Genomic DNA, 25469 nt, shown 5'->3' with positions numbered 1-25469 from the left:
CGAGGCTTGATATTTTCCCGTAGGCTTCAGCCTTCAGTTGACTGAAAGCTGTGGGGAGCTATATTCGCCGCGCAACCTTCTAAACGGTTTGATATTGAATGATTAAGTAACCACTTTACGGTACGATCTAATCTTACATGCGAGTGTTGAAACGATTTAAGATAAACTCAGTGAAATGTCTATATGTTTGTTTTGAAAAAAATATCGTGTTTGTGTATGAACATTTTGACTGAAGGACATCCTGAAATCATTCATGATAAGAACCACAAAAGCGTGAAGCTCGTGATAATACGTTGCGGTCAGTATTTTTTTATTAATACCTATATTGATTCTTGTTTAAATATATTTGATGTAGGCACCTAGTACCTACTGAGTGGAGGGTTAAAGGTTATGACCCTTAGCTGAGAGGGAGCCTGCGAGATGTTACCTAACTGCTTGCCTGGAATATATTGCGTCTCATTTACCTATTATTTATAAATAGGGATAAGTAGTTATGCTATTTGTTTTGCAATACAAACAAAACAGTTGTAATTAAATATGTTTCCTAAACAAAAAAATTCAGCGTTATTTTTGCAAAAAAAAATCTGTCCCTATTTAGGTATTTATAGGTGTAAGAATTTCAGTGTAAGAGTTTCCGGATATTCTGATCTATTCTTAAAATATTTAATTTTTTAACATTATTTATGTTTGGTAGGCTTGCCGTAGGTACCTAGGTATTTACCTATGCTAATTCTGAAATATCCTGAAAAAACCGGTCAGCTGCGAGTCAGACCCGCGCACCGAAGGTTCCGTACTCGGGTATTTTTCTCGACATTTTGCACGATAAATCTAAAACTATTACGGATAAAAATAAATAAAAATCTGTTTTAGAATGCACAGATAAAGCCCTTTCATATGATACACCAGTTGGTATAGCTATCTCACTTTGAAAATTAAAATATGAATTATTATTTGTGTATGAAAACATTTTTTTTTTTTTTTGTGATGTAAAAATTCACGGTTTTCGGATTTTTCCATTACCTACTTGTGCTATAAGGCCTACCTACCTGCCTTTCATGATTCTAGGTCAACGGGAAGTACACTAAGGGTTTCTTTGACAGATACGACTGAGGACAAACACACAGACAGACAACAAAGTGATCCTACATTTATCCGTTTATCCTTTTGAGGTACGGAACTCTAAAATAAAACCCCTCTTGTATCTGTGTGGTTTTGGTTTATTAAGCTTTAAGCATCATTAAATTATCTTTCAGCTGGGATAGATAGACAGGGTAGGTATACCTTCTATTATCCACGTCCCATCAGTTATTGCGATAATATCCGAGCACCTACGCACTTAAATTTTATTTCTGCAAGATCATCGCGATCTTATTTCAGCTGAAGCAACAAATTTTAAATGAGTATGAGGGGTCCGACAAGTACCTACTTAGCAGTATTTAAGGTTTATTGAACGACCTTGTCAAGTTTTCAGGATTTTTTCAGGTGCCTATGTGTGTGTTTCTTTATTCCACCATAACTTCTCAATGCCTGAACAGATTTTGATTGTATATCGTTAGAACTCAGAATCCCTTTCATCATTCCGTGAGTATCCAATTTGTTTTTCAAAAATTCAACACATTATTTTTTTCACAATGGCATACTGTATGCCATTAATAAATGCCAAAAATAATTATCTTAAATTTTTGTTCATATTTTCATATTAAAATTTTGTTCATGACAGGCATGAGACTTTTTTTTTTAACTTTTTAAATAACTTGCGATCTCTTTCATATAAGCAAACAAGCACTGCTTACCCTAATCCTTTTACTAATTTACAACTTTAAAATAAGTATTAAGTAGCATCTATCACAGTTCACTACATTAAGGGAACTTCTAACAAAACGTTGAAGTAGTTAGAACGTCCGGCTCTTAATCAGAAGTCGGGGGTTCGATCACGCACCTCTAATTTTTCAGTTATGTGCGTTTTAGTATCACTTGCTTTACCGGTGAAGGAAAACATCGTGAGGAAACCTGCATGCCTGAGAGTTCTCCATGTTCTCAAAGGTGTGTTAATTCTGCCAATACGCATTGGGCCAGCGTGGTAGACTAAGGCCTAAACCCTTCTCATTCTAAGACTCTTCTTACACGTGCTCAGTATTGGGTCGGCAATGGGTTGAATATGTACCTACCTTTTTCGCAGTTAGTACAATTCGTAGTTGGTCCAAACCGCTATTAGTCAGATTCCTGGGTAGTCCGATTCGATATATTCGTAGTCCAAAATACATGTTTCGTGCGCGGCTTCGTCCACTCTGTTTCCGGTTTTTGAAAATCCTGCGCGGAATGTGGATTTTTCCGGAATAAAATACAAAATATGTGTGCAGATTGTTGCTTGAAGAAGCTATAACAACACAGTACTTACAAACATACAAATAATATAAAATACGTACAGGCCATTATCGGAGGAATCTACATTGAGGCAATGACAATCTCATAAGGTATGAAATTCATGACTATGGCTATTTTAGTCTCGAACAAGGCCACATAAATAAATAGTTTCATAATCTATTACCCGCAAATAAAAGCCAGTGTTCCATTAAATCTGTGACATCACCGCCAGTTTGTAATTGCCTCATCTCTCAATTTAAAAACAAGGCAAGTAGTACAGTGTGTTAATAGAAGCGTAAAACATTATTAATTGATTTATTTCATGACCTCAATTTCTCAGTGATGTGTCCATTTTGTAGTCGAAAGCCGAGACTACACCAGTCTTCTTCTTCTTTTTTTTCTCTCGCCTGGCTTTACACTGATTAGCCAATGTCAAGTTTGTAGTTATTTACACGTTAGGGAAACTATATGTGTAAGTATGGACTTCGTCTGTGCCGGCGCCCACCGACATACACGCGGTGCCCCTTTAGAGCGCTTCCCAGTCAGTTCCACGACCAATAAACACCAGCAGAACACAAAAACCGACCACTTCTAACAAAAAAACACTCCAAAAAGTCACAACACGCGCGCCAGCAAACGCCACCACAGACGAAGTCCCTTCTTCTTCTTTTCTTTTTTGGTGGCTTTTGGTAGTGCCAGACCAGCACAATGCACTTCGCCAGTGTAGAGTAGCTTGAGGGAAGCATAGAGGAGATCGGTCGGTAAAAATGTGCCAATTTTTAAGCGACTTCAAAAAAGGAGGAGGTTTTATAAAATAAACTAGAAATCTAAGTGTGAAGCTCGCCCGACTTCATACATACATATTACACGTGTAGAAACTAAATTATTTTTTACTTTTTAGTGTTTGTGGCCGGTTTTATTTTATTTTTGTTTTTTTTTTTTAATTTCACAATTTTTAGTGGCCCCATAATATTAAAATATGCTATGCCTAGTTAAAAACCTATTGTTTGCTAAGCTATTACACTAATCGCGAGCAATTTACTCTTATCCATTGAGGAGTTCTGTTCTCCATCTCCGAAGATATTCATCAGTACTTCACCAAATTTATATGGGATCACCTCCAAAGATCCCTTTCGAAAAAAAATTCCAAATCGATCTAGGCGTCTTTGAGTAATTGGGGAACATACATTAAAAATAATTATTTAAAAAAAAGATTCCGACAAATCGAGAACCTCCTCCCTTTTTGAAGTCGGTTAGAAAAGGATTGCAGTGGAGAAGCTTTATAATCAAATCCCTCGTGATTAAATTTCATAATCGCTTTTAATATTTTGTCCGTTCCTGGCTTAACTTAATTTTAACAAAGTATGAATTCTGTGCATGAATATAACCTGTTTCCTCATTAGGGTACAAACAGGAAAATAATTATAAATAACTAGAGGATGCCCGCGACTTCGTCCGCGTGGATTTAGATTTTTATAGATCCCGTGGGAACTGTTTGATTTCCCGGGATAAAAAATTGCCTAATTCGATTACAGGGACGCAAGCTACTTCGGTTCCTTTCAGACAAATCGGTTAAATGGATGGGTCTTTAGGAATTCCGCGGGAACTCATTGGTTTTCGGGGATAAAAAGTAGCCTATGTTCGTCCCCGAAATATTATAAGCTAACCTTGGCCTTGTACCAAATTTCGTCAGAATCGGTTACACTGTTGGGCCGTGAAAAGGTAGCAGACAGACAGATGGATGGACAGACAGACAGACACACTTTCGCATTTATAATATTAAGTATGGAAGTATATAGGTAAATAAAATACAAGATAATGCCCGCAACTTGCATTTAGATTTTTTTTTAAATATACTAGTGGGAACTCTTAGAATCTTCATCTCTTGGCAATCGCAATATGCTCCTACCAAAAATTATTTATTTGGTGAAACTGATTGAACTTGTTAAAATATCCGTGGAAACCCTTTGATTTTCCGGGATAAAAGATATCCTATGTCAATCTTCAGGATGTGAGCTATTTGTACCTCTGTGCCCGTCAATATTGGTTGAGCGATAAAGACATTATTGGGCTTTAATGTTAAATTGGAGGAAGCGCCAGGATCCATCTCTTTATATAACAAGTGATGTATTGTGTGGCACAATTTAAGAAATAGACGTTTTTCTTTCTTTCTTTCCATGAAAATTGAAAACATGACAGACAGTTTATATTCTCATGTATAGTTTTAGTATGGTTGGGTATTTCTAGGTTTTCGGTACTAAACAAGTGTTTTTAAGATTTGTCCCAAATATGAAACGTAAGTGACATGTTATTCTGTTGTCAAGTATTTGCCATATCCTATTCCGTCGGATTACAAGGGTCAAAACCATACCACGTTATAGAGAGAGAGCTATGGAACTAAAGGGATGACATCCGTCCGGATATCCTCTCCCAAGATTTGTTCTACTTTTGCAGGCGTTCTGGAGTTAACGGGTATCTACGTTAATTTGATTCAATGAATTGAAACATTGAGTTAAATCAGGAGAGGTTGAATCGGTGATCACATATTATATACATACGTAGACTGCTAAAATCATAATCCTTCCTTTTGGTTTTGCCGTAGTCGGGTAAAGATAGTTCATTTTTGTCTCGTCGTTATCAAGCGGCACGTATAGAAGTTGGCCTAACATTTTGTATCGAACTCTACAATGCTCGTAATGATTGAATCACTTGATCGCCGTAATTTTGTTTGTTGGCTCTGAGCTCAATTTGTTTAATTGATTTAAGTAATTAATGTAACTGAAACTGTGTATTTTAACCGATAGACAGAGTAATTTGTATTCCCTTCTACCATCTACAGCGTATACAGCTTGTGCTAGGTAGAGTTGCCCTTTCCCGCGAACCTTAGCCCTCGGGAGGATCTGAGGATGATGGACACGGGGCGGTCCGTCGTTCACAGTGTGGTTCTCGTGTTGGTTGGCGTGCTGCGGTTCCAGCATGCGTCTAACGGTGTTTGGGGACACTACGTGCCTATATTATGTCTAAGTGTCCCTGTGGTGAGTCTGCTGTGGTGGAGAAACGGGGCGTTGTCGGTCCCTTGTGTTCCGTTGTCAGCGGTGGGATGGAACCTCGTGAAGTTTTTAGTCGGTAGAAGTCCGACATAACCACTGTGCTCTCCCGAGGCCGGTGGTATCCATGACGCATTTTCCTCACGAAAAAAGGTAGTAGAGAACAGCGCAACGGTTGCAATTCGAACTTAATACAATTTTTCGGATTTTAGCCAGCCTCTACATCATTGAGCTATTTAATTCTAAAGGCGCTGCCGAACCCTAACAAAACAAAATCGGTTGCAGACGGACGGATCACATATCAACGATAAAACATACATATTTACGACCCAATGGTCAGGTACATTGGTGAAGGTTATTGTTGCATAGTTATATTTCCGCCCCCTCAAAGGAAGGCCGGTCCGTGTTGCTTATCACTCTGAGAGCGGGTGACAGGTGACGACCACCCTGACGAAGGGTAACGAATATAAATAAACAAAAGCCATACAAAAGCCTTCTCTGTTTTGACCTCGTTTACGAAATATTTAAATCAATGAACAGTCTTGGAAAACTTGGTCGCTATACGCGCACAATATTGTACATTTATACAATTCTCTCTTAGGTACTACCTACCTGTTATACTACGTACCTACTTAATGGAGAAAAGCTAGGTACGTTTAACCAAAATCTTAAGCTTATAAGTAGGCAAATGTCCATTCTAATATTATCCATAGTATACCTAAGTAATATTATAAGGTAAGGTTAGATGTATTTTATTAATTAAATAATTGAACTGCCGCAAACAGTGTACAAAAATAAACTTAATAATAATAATATTGTATTGATTAACTCCTACAAGCGATAATTTACTCTACGGGTCACAAGACTAATCGACCTTATAATTAGATAATTGACGCTCCGTCGAACATCTTACTTTGGTGGATAATTCATTATGAGATGTATTAGACAAATAATTCTATAATATTTCTATTATACATTTAATATTTAAAAAAAATGATAAAAAATTCAAACAAAATAGCTGCTAATTTTTAATTAAAAAAAACCCCGGCACGGAGCGCGGTGTTCGATGGCACAGAACCACAGATTTAAAATTAGTATTATTTGTTCTGTGCACAGAACCTGTCGTGTGCGAGCCCGACTCGTACTTGGCCGATTTTTTATATACGTAGTAGGTATACTAACGAGTTGACAGTCGTCTAATGACCGCCCCCGGTTACCTCGGCAAAAATGTAAATCCTCTTTATTCTCAATCTTTTCCGTGGGAATTTCGGAAAATCCGACCTTATCCGTTGTCTACATTAGAAAGGGAACCTCTTTCAAAATTTCAGCTTTTTTGATGAGTTAGTGAGTGAGTCAGGACTTTTTATAATAAACGTATTGATGATTGAAATACATTACATTATATTTTACCTGTGATTTTACCTAAAACCCTCCTTTTTGTTTTGCCGCGCGATGTTTCATATAAATGAATAAGTATTTATTTATTCAACACTGCAAACCCACGAACATGTTCATCAACTGATTAAAAACCTCAATTGTATTTGTAGGGAATCCAATCAAATCAATCATGCAATTGTAGATATAAATAGATTTGAACTTGGCAAGTGATTGCAACGCTAACAATGCATGACTATCCAATGCCCTCCCTAGTCCAGTTATATTATGTAAGCACAAGGTAGGTAGGTACTACCACTAGTTCATGAGAAAATGATTTTCTGTCTATATTGTCTATAGTTGTTATAATAATAATGTAATCCTGACCGAATTCTCTCCAATCTCCATAGAGATTAGCGAACTGCGCGGAAGATATAGTATTGTACGCAAACATAGGTGCACTCTCTATTCCCTCATTCTCATAGCCCGATGGGACGAAAGTCCGACACGTCCGGAGAAAGATCAGGTGCAGGTGCAGTGAGCTATTCAAATCCCTAGAACTTTTACCCTTGTCAAATAGGTAATAGTGACCTTTAGACTGACGTCCCTGCCAAAAACCGTAATCTGAGTTTTCTACAGATTACAATCCGAGTATCTTTAAAGCAAGAGTGAATATAGGCATCTTCCAGGTAAACGCGTCCCATCTCAGGCCGCATGATCACTTTCCATCAGGTGTGATTATGGTCAAGCGCTTGCCTAGGTATAATGAATTCAAAAAAACGAACTAAGTAAATAGCAAACAAATTACACTTGACAATGGCACTATATAACTGCCATATTGAATAGTTAAAAAAAATATATAGCCAGTGCCACTCGGGATAATGTAAGGATTCTATCGATACGTCATTCATCCAAATCTGTTCAGGCATTCATTAAGTTAAGGTGGAATAAAGAAACTTACATACATATCTACTCGTACCTATTTACATGAGCCCTCAATACATTACACTCCTTTTTTTGGGCAGTCGTGTAATTAAAATTTACAGCAAATGGTAGGTTTAAATTTGCTTTCCTCCAAATAATGCCTTGTAATTTTGTCCAACAAGTAAAACTTTAATTGAACGTTCTGGGGCTTTGTAATTTTACTTTGCATTTGTTTCTTCCGACATACCTAATACCTTTTATTTCATTTTCCTGTTTTTGGTACTTACTTACAAAACGTTTGTCAACTTTAATTTATTTCAGATTTTTCGCTTTGAAAACTTGGGATTTTAAGAGGGGTGGTATGTTTTTAAAACTTTTTCATAACAAGTTAAAAACAATGTGGCTTAAAAATAAACAAAAATTTATTTTAGAATGTAAATTTTATAATGTAGAAATAAACAGTAAGTACTAAATTTTTATTATGTAATTAAAATTGTATTTTTGGTAACATATTAAGTAAATATAAGAGTAATTAGGAAGCATTTGAGATACTAATTGATCTACATAAATTCTCATTCTGAAAGGCGACCCGTGCTCAGTAGTGAGCCGGCGATGGGTTAATGATGATGGTGATGAAGAATCTGAATAGAATCAAGAATGTGTAAAGCCTTACACCCCACTGGGGCTGTAAGGCTTTACTTTCGTAATTAAGATGATTTTGTAAGTAAGCCTTAATTAAGGCTTACAAAATCATGTCACGGACAGATAATATTATATCTATTATATTACCAAGTTACTACATAGAAAGATAACGGTCGAGTAACGGTCTAAATTGCGTGTTGATTGACCACGTTTTAATCTTCTTAAATAGGTATTTAGCTGCGGTTGTGGTTTGAAATATACCGAATACCGATATTTGCGTTATTTTGTAGCAAAGACTGGTAAAACTACTCGTACTATAATTTTTAACCGACTTCAAAAAAAGGTGGTTATAAATCCGGCTGATTGTTTTTAGGGTTCCATACCTCAAAAGGAAAAACGGAAGCATTACAGGATCACTTTGTTGTCTGTCTGCCTGTCAGTCTGTCTGTCCGTCCGTCCGGGTCCGTCCGTGTCCGTCAAAAAACCTATAGGGTACTTCCCGTTAACCTAGAATCATGAAATTTGGCAGGTAGGTAGCTCTTATAGCACAAGTAAAGGAATAAATCCGAAAACCGTGAATTCGTATTTACATTATTTAAAAAAAAAGTGTTTAACTTTAAATTTTAAAAGTAAGATAACTATACCAAGTGGGGTATCATAATATGAAAGGGCTTTACCTGTACATTCTAAGACAGATTTTTATTTTTATTATTTAGTATTTAATTTATCCTGCAAAATGTCGAAAAAAATTCCCGAGTAGGACGGAACCCTCGGTGTGCGAGTCCGACTCACACTTGGGCGGTTTTTTTTGTATGTTTGTTACGCGATTACTCCGCCAAATTGATAATTCTTTTTTTGTTTGGTATGAAGATCTTGACGATATCTTGCGGCACCTTCTACTGAGGGGGATGATATAATTTTCAAAAAAAACTGACTTCAATAACCACAAACACTAAAAATGAATATATTGTGTAAGTATACAAGAGTTAATGTAGAGTTCAATCAAAAAAAAAATTATTTCCAAATCGGTCCAGGCGACTTCAAGTAATCGGGGAACATACTTAAAAAAAAAAGATTTCGACGAATTGAGAACCTGCTCCTTTTTTGAAGTCGGTTAAAAATAAAATTACTATCAGAACTCTGAAGCCCGCAAGTCTTGGCAACGCCTCTAGTGCTGCAATTGCGAATTATCCGTTTGCAAACTTTCCGAGAACTGCTAATACAGTTTGCATTTTTATCATGAATTTATTATAGAATATTCTATCTATCCTATAATAAAATTCGTGATAAAAATAAGTTATAATCTACTTGCTATTAAATTTTCCATCTCAGGCCACATTGTTACTTTCCATCAGTTGTGAGTGTGGTCAAGACTTGACGGCATGTGTGTCTAATTAAAAATAAATAAATAAATTATAGGAGAAAATATGTTTTCTTGCAGTCCATCTTTAGAATGCAAGCTATCTGCGTAGTTATACATATATTTAGTATCCATCCATCAGAATTGATTCAGTGGTTAAGCCGTGAAAAATTAAAAACAGACTGAAAAGCTGCTCATTCATCCACGCTGCTGTCTGCTCCGCTGTGTTCAGTGGACAGTTACCTCTACTATCGTAGCTGTACATCGACAGTAAAGGCCGATTCACACCAATTGCGTAAACGACACGTGCCTAGTGACGCGCATAAACTAACACACCAGGTTACGCATATGTCCACGCTTTACGCAAGCGGTGTGCCATGTTTCATACATTACAACGCAATGGTACGCGCTACGTCTACGCTTACGCAGCCTGTGTGAACGAGCTTTAAAGCTTAATATACACAGTGCGTGCTGACTGTCAATTGCCAAATATGATATTGATACGAAGCTCCTACAAATTGTTACACTAATATTATAACCGGTCAAATGACCGATCACCTTATAAAAAAAGATCATTTTTAAGTTTAACTCTATGTATGTTTCGATAGTATTACTGAAGGCAATTCGTTCTGTCGTGGGAATTTTGTGCAGTTCCTTGCATTTTGATTCCCGAATCAATACGCATATACACGCGTGTTCAGTATGACATCCTGTCGTGCGTTTCCGTCCCGCCGCGTGCACTTTGTATGATTCAAGCTTAACGTTTTCCGGGAGATGATTGGTTTCCGCTGGATTCAATTAAATTCAAACATTTTAATCGAGTCGGTAAAGTCTCGTCGACGCGACGCCACAAGATAATAAAAAAAATCAATTGGTTTTGTTGCGGTTCGCGGTTTTTTGGAGATTAAAAAATGTGGTCTGTCCATGTCTGCCCCAATTTGCTATGTCGGGACTACGGGTACTTCACTCTACTGGGGTTATTATTAGATTGAAACGTATCCCTCCCCTTCCGGCTTCTCTGTAATTAGTTCATTTTGCTGATTGGATGTTTTATTATTTTTATTATTATATTATAATTTTTCGTTCAAATCATATCCCCAAAGAAACATGAGAAAAGTGCATTCAAATATAGAGGAGTTCCGCAATTTTTTTTTGTTAAAAACATTATTTCGTTATAATTTTATTTATTACTTCAAGTGCATATAAATATAGTGTACCTACTTACCTAGATACGTAATTCAGGCTGTTACGTAACTTCAAACGGAGGCCATAACTATATTTGTTGAACATCTTGATAATATTATGTTACGTATCTGACTTTCAATATAAGCGGTTACAATTTAATCTTTGAAAGGAATAAAAATTTTCTACACCCAATACCAAAATTTTAGGTTTGTAACTCATTCGTCTACGAGCTAGAGAACTGTGACATGCGGACAGACAGACAGACAGCAAAGTGACATTAATAGGGCTCCGTTTTTACCCTTTGGAAAGGCATTCCGAACCAGTGGTAGATGCTTTTGACGATTCAACAATACTTGTAAAAGTCTAGTTGAATAAAAATTTTTGAATTTGAATTTGGGTACGGAATTTTAAAAACTACTAAACGAACTTGTAGTTTACATAACCAAATGAGATCTTTGCACGAGTAGGTATATATCTCCGTACCCACGTAGTCGTACAGAGTATCCTTTCCTATCTTTCCACAACTCGATATTGCGGATGCACTTTGACCCTCTTCTTTCTTATTTGTATGTTTTGTGCTTGTCCCTAGTCCTTTGTCCCCGCCCTGCACTTCTCTCTCGAGTCTCGACCCTGGTTCCATGCTTTATTGCGTTTATTTTAATATTTTCTTCGTCCTGTAATATTTTAATATTTAACCCCCGACCCAAAAAGAGGGGTGTTATAAATATGACGTGTGTATCTGTGTATCTGTATGTGGCATCATAGCTCCTAAATGAATGAACCGATTTTAATTTAGTTTTTTTGTTTGAAAGATGGCTTGATCGAGAGTGTTCTTAGCTTTAATCGAAGAAAATCGGTTCAGCCGTTTGAAAGTTATCAGCTCTTTTCTAGTTTTCTTATACTTAGAGGTTTTTGTGTTGGGTTTTTTTTTTAATTTTAAGTTATTTCTGTAATATTTTCGAAAATATTTATTTAAATTACATGTTGTAAAGGGCCATATCTATGTTACATGCACAATGTATTTAAGGTAATTAATTGGATAAGGATTAATGCTGTATTGCATAAAATCGCAAAATAAAAATGTGTTAATTTACAACATCACATTAGAAACCTCTGAAATTATCGGATTACTCTACTATTTTATACATGTATTATACAAATAAACCTTTCTCTTGAATATCTCTATCTATTAAAAAACCGCATCAAAATCCGTTGCGCAGTTTTAAAAATCTAGGCATACATAGAGACAGACAGCGGGAAGCGACTTTGTTTTACACTATTGTTTTGTACTATAATAACTCATAATTGATAATAAAATAACTCATAAATGATAAGAAGGTACTTACAGTAGTCTATAAAACATTATTTAATTATAAGTATTTATTAGTAACTAGAATGTCTTTCAAAGATAACGTAGTGATTGTGACTGGCGCCAGCTCCGGCATAGGTGCCGCAGCCGCTTTAAAGTTTGCAGAAGAAGGTGCGAACGTGGTTATTGTCGCGAGAAATAAGGAAAAACTGACTGCGGTTGCAGAAAAATGTGCAGAAAACGGGACAAAACCGCTTGTTATTGTAGCCGATTTGGCTACGGATACATGTATAAAGGAGATTATTGATACTACTCTTACCCAATTCGGAAAATTGAATGTTCTGGTGAACAATGCTGGTATATGCGGCTTTGTGGACATAGTGTCGGATAATATTATGAAAAAATTCGACGAGATCATTGCCACCAATTTGAGAGCCGCTGCCTACCTCACCAACCTCAGCATGCCTCATCTTATAAAGTCGCGTGGAAATGTTGTCAACATATCTGGCGTTGCGGCTCATGCTGTCCTTTTTCCGGGAAACCTTGCCTACTGCACTTCAAAAGCAGCATTGGATCATTTCACAAGAGGTGTCGCTTTAGATGTAGCATCTCATGGTGTACGACTGAATTCGATTTGTCCTGGGCCTGTGAAATCGGATTATATGGACACATTGATTCCCGACAAAACCAAGCACAAAGATTTTTGGGATACGCTATCAAAACGGACGGCCCTGGGAAAGTTAATAGAGCCAAAAGAAGTAGCTGATTTAATACTATACCTGGCGAGTGATAAAGCAAGAAGTATCACAGGTTCTTCATTTGTAATAGATGGAGGGATGCTTCTTAAGGGATAAAAATAATACATAGTATTTAGATAAACAGGTAGTCTGACTAAATCAAGCGTACATGTGAACTTAGGCTTTTGATAAGATCTGTGTGAATTTGAATTCTTATCAAAAACCTAGTTAGGGTTACGTACCTCAAAGGAAAAACCTTATAGGATCACTTTGTTGTCTGTCTGTCTGTCTGTCCGCCTGTCTGTCTGTCTGTCGTGTCTGTCAAGAAAACTGTTGTGGTTATATCATAAAAAAAAATTTAAGTATGTTTCAATTTTCAAAGTAAAATAACTATACCAAATGGGATATCATATAAAAGGGCTTTACCTGCACATTCTAAAACAGATTTTTATTTATTTTTATGCGTAATAGTTTTTGATTTATCGTGCAAAATGTTGGAAAACATACCCGAGTACGGAGCCCTCGGTGCGCGAGTCTGACTCGCACTTGGCCGATTTTTTTGACAAGAATTCACAATTACTTTAGTCTAATTAGATAAGACTTGCCTATCCATGCGTTCGATTACGATAGTGTTTGTATAAAAATAAGTATAGATAATCTTTGTTTGTCCCCTTATGTAAACTTTAAGAAGGTTTTTACTCGACTGTGGCAAAGCCAAAAAGAAGGGTTATGACTTTAGGAGTCTATGTATGTATGTATACTATGTTTGTATCCAGATTCTGTGTGTTCCACCGTAGCGCTTAAACTACTGGGCCGATTTTTATGAATGACGTGTCAATTATTGATCCGTTTGTGAAGGTCCGAGTGACATAGGTTACATTTTATATGAAAAAAATTGACTTAACGGATGTTACATCAAAAAAAGTGGGGGTCTCCAAACATTTTTTTTGCTATTGTATCGAGAGATATTGCTATTGTATAAAGAAACTAGAAATCCAAGTGTGAAGCTCGCCCGACTTCATACATACATTACACGTGTAGAAACAAAAATTATTTTTTACTTTTTAGTGTTTGTGGTTTTTATTTTTCTTTTGAAATTTTTTTAACATAGGCCAGGCATCATCCCCATTCTTCTCGTCGCTATCCCACACGCTACATGGGGTCGGCACAACATGTCTTCTCCTTCCATTCACTCCTGACATCCGGTTAACACATTATCCACCACTTTTTCACACATATCTTCCTTCACGTAATCCATCTCTCTATCTTACTTTCTAATAGTACCTACCTGTACTATTATTGTTTACTAAGAAAACATCTACTTGGTTATTATCGACTGTTTACAGCAAAATCTACGGGTATCTGATTCGAATGTCAAAAGCAGCTTATAAGTATAATTTTAGATGCAACTGTCGATATCAGAATATACTACTGTGGTACTCTCTAATAAAAGTACCTATTTCACGTTTATGCTGCAAGAAATAACTTCTTTCTGTACTTATTGACGATGTTATAACGAAAATCACTACCCAAATTATAAATGCGAAAGTGTGTTTGTTTATTGGTTTGTTCTTCAATTACGTCGCAACGGAGCAACTCGTTGACGTGATTTTTTGCATGAGTATCTTCAAAGACCTGGAGAGTGACATAGAATTTTATTCCGCAAAATCAAACAATTCTCATGGGATTTTTAAAATCGTAAATCTACACGAACGAAGTTACAGGCTTCAGCTTGGATTAAATAAATGTCTTTATTAGCAAAATGGAACATGAGAGTGCTGAGACGTGGTTGGCGTAAATGCAATTAGCTGTCAGTTGTTGCCTTTTTCATGGTCAATCACAGACAGTCTTTTTCATCATAGGTATATCCGATGGAACTCTGTTTACTCTGACGTAATGTAATAAATGAATCTAACGTAATGACGGAATTCATAGTCAAGATGGGGTTTTTTAGAGGACGATTCAAACGACATGTGTCATATTCAACCTTTATGCATTGCATGGTTGTGTATGACACAATATGTCGTTTGAATCGTCGTCTAAAGAAGCCCCTATCTTGACTATGAATTCCAGAGTTAGTGATGTGTTAATGTGATCTTTTTCAAACTGGAGAGCTGAATTAGAAAACTATGTAGTTTTAGATAAAATAGCGGATTAATTCGCTAGTCCAGTGATCATCTCTGAATGAAAGCCACTAAGCTAATTTGACATTTATTTTTAATCCATTGAAGGTTTCCTACGAAATATCATTTTTATATCGCTCAGTGAAGCAGCAATGTAGAATAAACCAATGTCAAATGAGTTTGATGGCGGCGAGCTAGCGAATTATCCCGCATATCATATAGGTACATATTCATATTAGATTATGTCCGCATCATGTCCGCGTGGATTCAGGTTTTTAAAATCCCGGGATAAAAGTTGTCTATACTATGCGTCTGGGATGCAAGCTATCTCTGTACAAAACAGATGACGCCCGCAACTACACCCAGGCAGATTTAGGTTTTTTAAAAATCCTGTAGAAACTCTTTGATTTCCGGGACAATAAGTAGCCTATGTTCGTCCCCGGGATGCAAAAGTATGTAAGACAAAACACAGTGGCTATCGAAGACGCAATAACTACATTTAGTTACAGTCGCCTACCTAACATACAGACCACTATGCATAATTGAATTCCCATTATTATGTAAATGCACCCTTACTCACTGAAAGAGCAATCTGAATTCTCATCTGCACTGTAAACCAGGGCCGTCTACTTTCATTGGTCGTGTGTTACTTTTCTGTATTAAGATTCATCGAGCATAGAGTCTTTTTCGTAAAAAAACCCGACTTTAATAACCACAAACACTAAAGCGCCGGCCACACAGGTCGCGTAGACGTAATGCGTGCAGTTATGTCTACGGATTCACGCGCATCACAAGCAAGTGTTACATGTACGTGCGCGCGTGTGGATCGGCTTTAAAAAGTAAAAAATAATTTTAGTTTCTACATGTGTTAGTAATGCATGTATGAAGTCGAGCGAGCATAATAAAAGAAATCTAAGTGTGAAGCTTGCCCGATTTCTTACATGTGGGTACATTACACGTGTAGAAACAAAAAATATTTTTTACTTTTTAGTGTTTGGGGTTATTGAAATCGGTTTTATTTTTTTAGATTTTTTTTTTATTTCACAATGTTTAGTGGCCCTAATGTACTAAAATATGCTATGCCTAGTTAAAAACCTACCGTTTACTAAACTGATCGCGAGCAATTTACTATTATCCATTGGGAAGTTCTGTGTCTATCCCCGAGGATATTCATCAGATCATACTAAAATATTGAACCACCTGGGAAGTATAATAAATACTCTTTCAAACAAAAAAAAATCCAAATCGGTCCAGGCATCTTTGAGTAATTGGAGAACATACATTAAAAAAAATCTGACGAAGTGTCGTGAGTGTCGAAATTTTCCCAAAATGTGTATTTCTGCGGCCGCTATAAGAACAATAATAAAATTTTCAATATGGCCGCCATGAAAATTTAAACAACTTAAAAGAGTACGGAGCCCTTCGTGTGCGAGTCCAACTCGCACTTGACCGGGTTTTTAGAGTTCTGAGCTCATAATCTACCGGGTGATAACTTGGAGCCACCCGCGCCACCACGGCGGAGTTTTTGTTCGTAACTTGTCGCCAGTTTTTTAAATCTTTTTCTCTATCTACCAAGTTTCACGCCGCCCCTGTTTCTTTTCTCGTCAGGGATTTAAAAATCTATGAGTATTGAATAGGCGTGTTCCATTTTGAACTTTAAAGTGCTTTCCGAAGTAATATCTACCTACTTGTGCGCTTGTTTCATGTTTTTCTTTTAAAACCAGTTGTCCGCAACTTCGCTTACGTGTGAAAGAACATTTTCTAGGTAGGTATAGATTTGGTAAGAAAATTTTGGAAATGGAACAAACAATTTTCATTGAAGACGCACTTCTAACTTTTCGGAGTTATGTGCATTTTAAAATTTAAACAATTGAATATTGCTTTAACCGTGACGGAAAACCACATCGTGAGGAAAATAGCATATCTGAGAGTTTAGCATAGTTTTCTCGGGGATGTGTGAAGTCCGCCACTGTGGGTGTGCAAACTTGGCCAGCGTGGTGAACTATATCCGAAACTCACCTCATTCTGAGAGGAGAACCGTTCTCAGTAGTGGACCGCCGATCGATGGCTTGATTGTTGATTTTATTATTACCAAATCTAAAAAGCCTCGTCGTGCGCTGCGTGCGTTTTAGGCTTGACAGACCGTAAATATAATAAATATAGGTAAGTGCCCACCTAAACAATAATAAACAATTTAAATGAAATATCGCCTCAATAAACGCCAAAGCGTCCAATGACGAGAGAATGAACCACAACCACCCGTGGCCTCATTTGCATAATTGTGTGAAACGCGGCGGGTTTCATATTATGATAACTTATGATAATAATCGCCTGCAATGCTATAAAGCGGTATTGCAGCTCGCGCTTGACATAACATTTGATACAGTTGCTTTTTCCTTTGTTTGCTTAAAAGATAAACCAATAGCAGAAATCTTCGCAGAGGAACGCGTAAGCGACGCGACTTTACCACAGAGTAGGATATTTACTCTTGCGACTTTCCCGGCGCTTTAGACCTTCTGGACTTAGGTTTTTCACTCATATCATAATTTCATTGACAGTTCGCGGTAACTAGGTCGTATAGAACGTGTACTAGTTTACCTTTTCTTCAAGAGGAAAAACGGTCAACCTATTAGTGAACTAACTGATCTTGAAAGATTGTAGCTTGCATCCTGAAGAATCCTGCACAACCTTAACGAATCTTTCGTTCCTCTGAGAAGACAAAAGATGCTGTAGATTAAAATTCATTAATCTCGATTATAACGAGTCATTTAAGTAGGTACTTATCTGCTTACTTTGATGATTTCTAAACTGGAAAATATTTGTTTTGGATAGATAGAAGAGAGATATTGGAGCCGATCGTAAGCTTTTTCATGAAATAGGCTGGCTTTTGAAAAGTCTATTAAAAGGATTTGAATAACTTCCAAAGTCATACTTATTCATTTTTTAAGTACTTTCTACTAGATTCATCAAAATATTACTTGTTGCTTGAAATTGAGAATTCCTTTTTAACTTTTCTTGGGTGTTGTGATTGGTATGAAGTATGGTATGAAGTATTTAATACTCTTTGTCCACTTAAATACAAGACACTACTTACATAAACGTTTTCTAGTTAATAAAATTCAAACCATCGCTGTGATTCGCGTTCGCTGCGAGTTGAGACCCTCTTGAATGCTTCATTTCAGGTTTCATTTTATTTGCAAGTTGTTGGCTTCTATCATAGTAGCGCGTCTGTGGATGAAATGAAATTTCTCGTGGGTCGAGGGCGAATCGACAGGTGTTTTTTTAACCCCCGACCCAAAAAGAAGGGTGTTATAAGTTTGACGTGTGTATCTGTGTATCTGTCTGTGGCAACGTAGCTCCTAAACTAACGAACCGATTTTAATTTAGTTTTTTTTGTTTGAAAGGTGGCTTGATCGAGTGTGTTCTTAGCTATAATCCAAGAAAATTGGTTCAGCTGTTTGAAAGTTATCAGCTCTTTTCTAGTTATTGTAACCTTCACTTGTCGAGGGTGCTATTTTTTAATTTACACTTGTAGATCATATACATGAACCTATCAAGGAATAGGTATACCTATTTTATGCTCTTTTGAAACATCATCAAACACACGCTCAAGCAATCTTGCACAAAGAGAGTGGGGCTTTAAGTCTCAAGCCGGCTGCAAAAGCCAGATATGCAACAAGCCATAAATTCGACCAGACTGATATAATCGCCTAAAAAGTTAATATATGATTGAAACTCAGTTTAATTTTAAACTCGTTTCTTTTTGTGTAAGTCCTGTGATCTACTAACCTAACTACGACTTTTTCATTGCTTTCAGGTCCAAGAATGATTTGAATATTTTCGGTAAGTTTTTAATTATACTACTACTGAATTCATACTCGTAGTAAGACTCACTAGTGGGAATTTCTAATTATGAACAAAAATAAGTTTTAATAGAATGATCCTGGGTTCTGGAAGTTCGCATATCTTCGCTAGAGAGGTTTATGAAAATTAACAAAAAATACCTACAGCATTTTATTGGGAACTCTGTTTCCATAATAAATGCTGTATAAACAAGTATGAAAACTTAAAATAAGTAAGAAGATTGCTGTTGAGACTCGAGTTTGGTTTAGTTTTGCATCGTAAAGAGGCTGCGAAGTGGAAGGGAGGTTGGCACGGGATTTAATACCTACTCAGTTAAAGCTTCGCGTAAGCTTTTGTTTAGCGCTTACTTTTTTTAGGCCAATTCTAACGTAAGTCGCAACGTAAAGTTCTTGAAGCGATTATTGGAGAATAGTCTAAATCATTATCATAAACTCATCCCTGGCCCACTACTGAGAACGGGTCCCCTCTCAAACTTGTACTGAATATCTTAGGACTATTAAACCTTCGGATTTGGCCTCGGCCTAAGTTTCTTACGATACATGATTAATCGACTTCGGCCAGGAATCGATTTTCGATCGATCACTATACTAATATATAACCTATTAATAGGACATCCACTCCTGTACCGCTGTGTTCACTCTACTACCTACTATCTCTACTCTGGTCTCTAAGTAACGACAACGAACTACATTTTGGAATAGAGATTCCTGTTACATCAATGAGTGATAACGTGGCACATCACTGCCGTATGTATGTATGTATCTATGCCTAGTATGCGACAGGTTCAGATGGCAATCGCAGTGGAAACGCCCCGCACAGCCCTCGCGCTAACTCGGGGCGAGATAACGCGCGTGACATGCGGGTGTGCGTGGCGTCTCCCCGCCTCATACCTATACGTATACTCAAGTATATTCTGATTTTAAACATTTTCAGTTTTGAACTAAACTCATATTTTACGTGCACGCTCCAAACCCTCCCAATAAGAAAACTATAAACGAATTCCTGCTGAGTTCTCTATTAAATTAAATAACAGTTGTTGAAAATACGTTAGTGTTTGCCACTAGCGGTAATCGACTTTAGAGTTTCAAACTCCAATTACCACTGGAGTTGACTCCTGAGAGGCTGCTGGCAAAGTTTTCATACATTTTTTAACTTATTTTCCAAAGTGAAAAAGCTCTTAGACTTTACATGTTTCTGTTTTTCTTTGGGTTGGGGAAAATAAAACTTGATCTCCCTATTAAATGAGGTCATAGAATTATTTTACCATACTCTATCCATGAAAAGAAGTTAGTATAGCGCTCTCCCTGTTACGTAATCCCATACAAATGACAGAGACATAAATCTCATTGGGTGTTATCCATTTTGAGTCATCAACCAGTCATAAACGAAGATTGTGTAGCATGAAAACTCTGTTTTGGGACTACTTAGGGACTACCTATCAGTTAAAGAGGATGGAATAGTTTATTTTTATGACTTTTAGTACCTATCACCGTCAGTTTTTATTGTTCAGTTAAAACAGTCAGTTTGTGATTGTATGTAGCCCCCATTTTTTGAATTTTCGCCTCACTGATCGCTCAAAGAACACCTGTAGGTATTTAGTATGTACGTAGTTCCTGTACCTATTTGTACGTAGGTCAGGAAACTAGAGCATAAATGTAACGAACCTAAACACGAAATACTGTGCTGTAAACGTAAATAAGGTTATAAACAGGATTTATTTATGGAATTGGAAATAAATTCATTTATGTCCGGGCTTTTATTCAGGATAGAGTAGGCTTGACGGCGCTCGGGAGGGAAATGAGGTTATCTCGAACGCAACAGCTTCCCCGTGAAAATTGTAAATAGAGGGAGCTATATAGCGCGCCTATGCTTTGTTGCGTCTTATTTCATTTCCTATCAAGTTGCCTTTCTGCCAAATGGCGGAAGGTTGTTAACAGCTTGTTAAGAAAAAATACCAAACTAGCAAAATAAACTTCAAAAATATTTATTTCTTGTGAGGAAAGATCATTTAAATAGAAATATATTATAGATTTTGATTTAAGTAAATTTTTGGCCCGAAATGCCCTTCCTATTTATTATTTATTTGCGTTAAAAACTTGAAAAGCTTGAAAATAAACTGTTGATTCGAATTTATTTAACTCGCAGAGTAAAAAGCAGCGAGTCATTAAAGTTTTAAACACGAATCATTGACCTACATAAAATCAGTGACGCTTTTGATTATAACGAAATAACGTTTCATACATTATTGCTATTCCTATACAGCTGTGTTTTTGCTTTTTATCCTATGGGTGTTAAATTGCCTAATCATTGTCTCTATGTAGCTTCTGTTTTTTTAGGGTTCCGTATATCAAAAGGAACCCTCACCTTGTTGTCTGTCGTGTCTGTCTGTCCGTCGTGTCTGTCTGTCTGTCGTGCCTGTCTGTTTGTCATGTCTGTCAAGGTAACTTATAGGGTATTTTCCCGAAGATCTAGAATCATGTTTGGTAGGTAAGTTTTATAGCAAAAGTAAAGGAAAAATCCGAAAACCGTGAATTTGTGTTTACATCACAAAAAAAAGGGTTTACGAAAAAATGTATTTACTAAATCACATAAAAGTAATAGGTATACCTTGTACGATAGTACGGAACCCTTCGTGTGCAAGTCCGACTCGCACTTGACCGGTTTTTTACCCGACTATGGGAGGATAAATAGAGTTTAGCAGTTATAATACCATTGGTGTCCGAATACATAATTACCAATTATTTTAGTAGTTTTTTTTTAAAATAGCAATCATATACTAATAGTATGCCACGTTTACACCTGTATGTTTAACTCACGAAGCTTACGTAATAATAGTATGCCACGTTTACACCTGTATGTTTAACTCACGAAGCTTACGTTGACAACACATCGTTTTCAAAGCTACGACAGTCTTCGAATCGTCGTATACCGCAAAGCATAAAAACTAAGGTCTTCAATGAGTGTGTCCTACCTGTGATGACGTAGGTATGCAGCAGAAACGTGGACACTGGTTGTTGGCCTCGTCCACAAACTAAGATCGCTATGGAGCGAGCTTTGTTGGGTATTACTCTCAAGGATAAAATTCGGAACGAGGAAATTCGCAAAAGAACAAAAGCACTCACATAGCTCAAAAGATGGACATAGGCCAGATCTGTCGCAGAACCGACGGCCGATGGGGTAGAAATAAGAAAATGATTTACTAAACTGTTGCGTTGTAAGGAAGGACATAAAGCAGTAAGCCCCTTTCATTTCATGAATCGCAGCGATTATGGCAGTATTATAGCGTGTTTACGACGATGACAGGCCTTAAAGCAGGTGGGCTAAACTTTATGACGCATCTAAGACGCAGTAACTGTGTAACTACCAATGAACGTTTTAGTACTCATCTACAAATTAATTGAAGACAATCCTTCCAAATATAAGATAAAAGGAAAAGATGACTGACTGGCTGACTGGCTCAACGCACAGCTCAGAATACTGGACGGATCGGGCTGAAACTTGTCACGCTGATAGCTGACAGCTATTATGACGTAGACATTCCCTTAGAAGTAATTTTTAAAAATTCATCTCCTAATGGGTTAAACAGGGGTCCGAAATTTGTTTTAACGGTGTTTGGGGGCACGTAGTGTTCCAGTGGTGGGTCTGCTGAGGCGGGCATCCGCTGGCGGAGTAACGAGGTTTTTTCGGTCCCTTGTGCTCCGTCATCAGCGGTGGGATGGAACTTCGTGAGGTTTTTAGTCGGTAGGAGTCCGATATAACCACTGTGCGTGGTCGGTGGTATCCATGACGGATTTTCCTCAAGGGAACAAAAAAAAGGGTCCTAAATTTGTGAATGAAATTGTCTCATTTTATCCGATGACCTCCAGGTCTATAGAACAAAATAATTGAACCTACCCAGTCGCGAGCTAGCTAGTCTACGAATAAAATACATAGTTTACTTGGTTTACTTTGGTACCTACTTATATTATAGTAATTTTATTAAAGTAACAGTAAACTGTACTAAATATATATACCTATGTATTTTGTTAGTAAATAATTAAACTTTTGATTTACCTTTTCCCATCACTAAAATAATGTCTTGTGAATTAATTTAGTTTGAGTAAAGAGCATCTGATAATCTTGGCTAATAATGTAGAATATCTGGTAAATTATGTATATTCATTGCGTATAGCTGTATCTACACTAGTAATATTAATAAAACTCTTCAGCTTTTTCAATATAAACATGTTGCCCCTGCGTTAACGTAAATAAATTAATTCGAGCGTTAACTAGGTTGTGACATCATAAAAATAAATGCCGTTCACGTATTTTTACGCAGTTATAATAGTGTTATAAAACTAGTGTAAAATATACGTATATATTTTTTTATTATATATCTTTACGATGTACCTAGCTAAGATTCAAACCAACCAACAATTAGCTGAAATTTGCAACAAATCAACTAGATCACAAGTACTCTCATATATAACTGAGATAAAACAACAGTTGCTGGAAAACCTCTATTTATTTTAAGCTTGCTTTTAACACTGAAAATGCGAATTTCACGCTGCATAAAGCTTAGTCAACGTTGATTACCATAATATTCGTGTGGTACATAGGTATACTACTAGCTGAATCCCGCGAATTCATCCACGAGGATTTAGGATTCTTAAAATCCCGTGGAAACTCTATTTCCTGGGATAAAAAAGATTATGTCACTCTCCAGGTCTTTCGCGCAAAAATTCACGTCAATCTGTATTGCTACGCTGCGATGTAATTACAAACTAAGTAATAATAAACCAACAAACAAACATAATTTCATAGGTACTGAAAATTGTATTAGAATAGAATAGATTTATAGATTTTTATTCAAATAAACTCTTACAAGTTCTTTTGGGTCGTCAGAATAATTTACCATTGTATGTATATTGTATTTAGGCACATTACTTTTTAGTCTACCTATTACTGATTCTAGACTAAAAGGTGTTACTGTATTTCGCAGAGCCTTTTACGAATACTCTATCATCATGTAAAGGAATATACCTAATTATCCCTTTTTACAAAGAAATTAATATTAAGTCATGTTAAACATTACTAATACTACTTAATAATAAATACCGACTAGACTATGTTAACACATACCTTTACATATGCCGTAGGTATTATGGAAAATGTGAATAAAATCGACCCGAAAGGGAATAAAAAGCATGTAGCCCGAGCTGTAAAGGCATCCGCTCTTCATTCAATTCAATTAGCTCTTCAATGAAGATGGGTTAGATGGCAATAAGTGGTTTGGAAGACAAGTAAGGAAATAGACTCCGCAAGGTAATTTCGAGTGAAGGGAAACGTTTAACCTGCCGGTAATACCATGATAATATAGCACGGCATATAATACAACTAGCGTTTGCTCGCGACTTTGATCGCGTGGGCTACACGAAAGAGGCTGGCGAATTTTGACCCAGCATTTTTAAAAACCGTTCAGATTCAGAAATCATTTAATTTTAATAATATTTTTCAGAGTATTTTTCTGTATAAGCCTGATACATTTAGAAGATGAGGATCAAAAATTAAATTATTCACAAGCACACCATTATAACTAACCGTTACATGGCAATACAAGTGAATATCTTTTTTCTCCCAACTTTATTTGATAGAGTTTGATGAAGTTTTTTGGTTGACTCGTTTACTAGAACAAGCATAAGAAGTTTGATTCGTGAACGTGGGCTTGAGGCCCACGGTTCTGTAAGTTTGGGTCAGAAACTCTATGGAATTCGCCAATCTCCTTTCAAACCCCTGTTTTACCCCTTTTGGGATTGAATTTTCATAAATCCTTTCTTAGCGGATGCTTTCGTCGTAATATTGCATGCCAAGCCTGACCCGTCCAGTAGTTTGAGCTGTGCGTTGATAGATCAGTCAGCCAGTCAGCTTTTTCTCTTATCTAAGTATATAGAATACTAGATGATGTCCGCGACTTCGTTTACGTGGATTTGGAACTTTTTGATTTTTTGTGAAAAAGTAGCCCATGTCCGTTTCTGGGGCGCAACCCATCTTTATGCCAAATGTCCTCAAAATCGATTATGCGGGTAAACCGTGAAAAGGCAAGGAGCAGACAGACAGACACACTTTATAATATTAATAATGATAAGTTGATGCCCGCGACTACGAGTGAGCAAAAAAATGTATTATTTTATCAAAATCAAGTTCAGTAGCTGTGGTAGAGCCGTGACAAGGTGACACACTTTTGCATTATGAACCCATGGATAATCGAGATTAAATTATTTACTGTAGGCATTTTTGTAGAGTAAAAGCAATTAATAGCTCCTTGTAAAAATAGTACCTACCAAGTAAAGCTGTCCTATACAATTGGGTCGAAAAAATTCACATTCAAAGTAAGTTATAGCACAGGTTATAGGTACCGTGGCTTTAAATCTCTTTGTGTATGGGAGCTTTAGTGAAAGCAGCGAGGTTGTAAAGCCCTTTGATACGAGTATGTCCACGGAGCTCTTTTTGTGATGCAGAGTTCGGTAAATATAGGCGTTCTTGCTTAAACCTTGGCAGACA

At 36.8% G+C, this 25469-nt stretch overlaps 2 protein-coding genes across 3 annotated transcripts in view; both read left to right on the top strand.

Moving 5' to 3' along the window:
• The first annotated feature begins 33 nt into the window (after positions 1-33).
• Positions 34-25469, top strand: part of LOC123873608 (probable G-protein coupled receptor CG31760) — a 58174-nt gene continuing 32738 nt past the window's right edge. The window contains exons 1-3 of one of the 2 annotated variants that reach the window (XM_045918528.1): positions 34-298; positions 8589-8593; positions 18883-18908. The gene's annotated coding sequence lies outside the window, so the exon portion shown is untranslated. The remainder of the gene's footprint in view (positions 299-8588; positions 8594-18882; positions 18909-25469) is intronic. The other variant, XM_045918527.1, reaches the window with a different exon arrangement.
• LOC123873614 (3-oxoacyl-[acyl-carrier-protein] reductase FabG-like) lies at positions 12280-13292 on the top strand. The gene has a single exon (XM_045918539.1). It carries the CDS (start codon positions 12292-12294, stop codon positions 13057-13059), a length of 768 nt encoding a protein of 255 aa, XP_045774495.1. The 5' UTR covers positions 12280-12291; the 3' UTR covers positions 13060-13292.

The sequence above is a fragment of the Maniola jurtina genome, chromosome 17 (genome assembly GCF_905333055.1).
Source record: "Maniola jurtina chromosome 17, ilManJurt1.1, whole genome shotgun sequence".
NCBI lineage: Eukaryota > Metazoa > Arthropoda > Insecta > Lepidoptera > Nymphalidae > Maniola > Maniola jurtina.
Note: the sequence above shows the minus strand (reverse complement) of the source record. Positions and strands in the feature narration are given on the sequence as shown.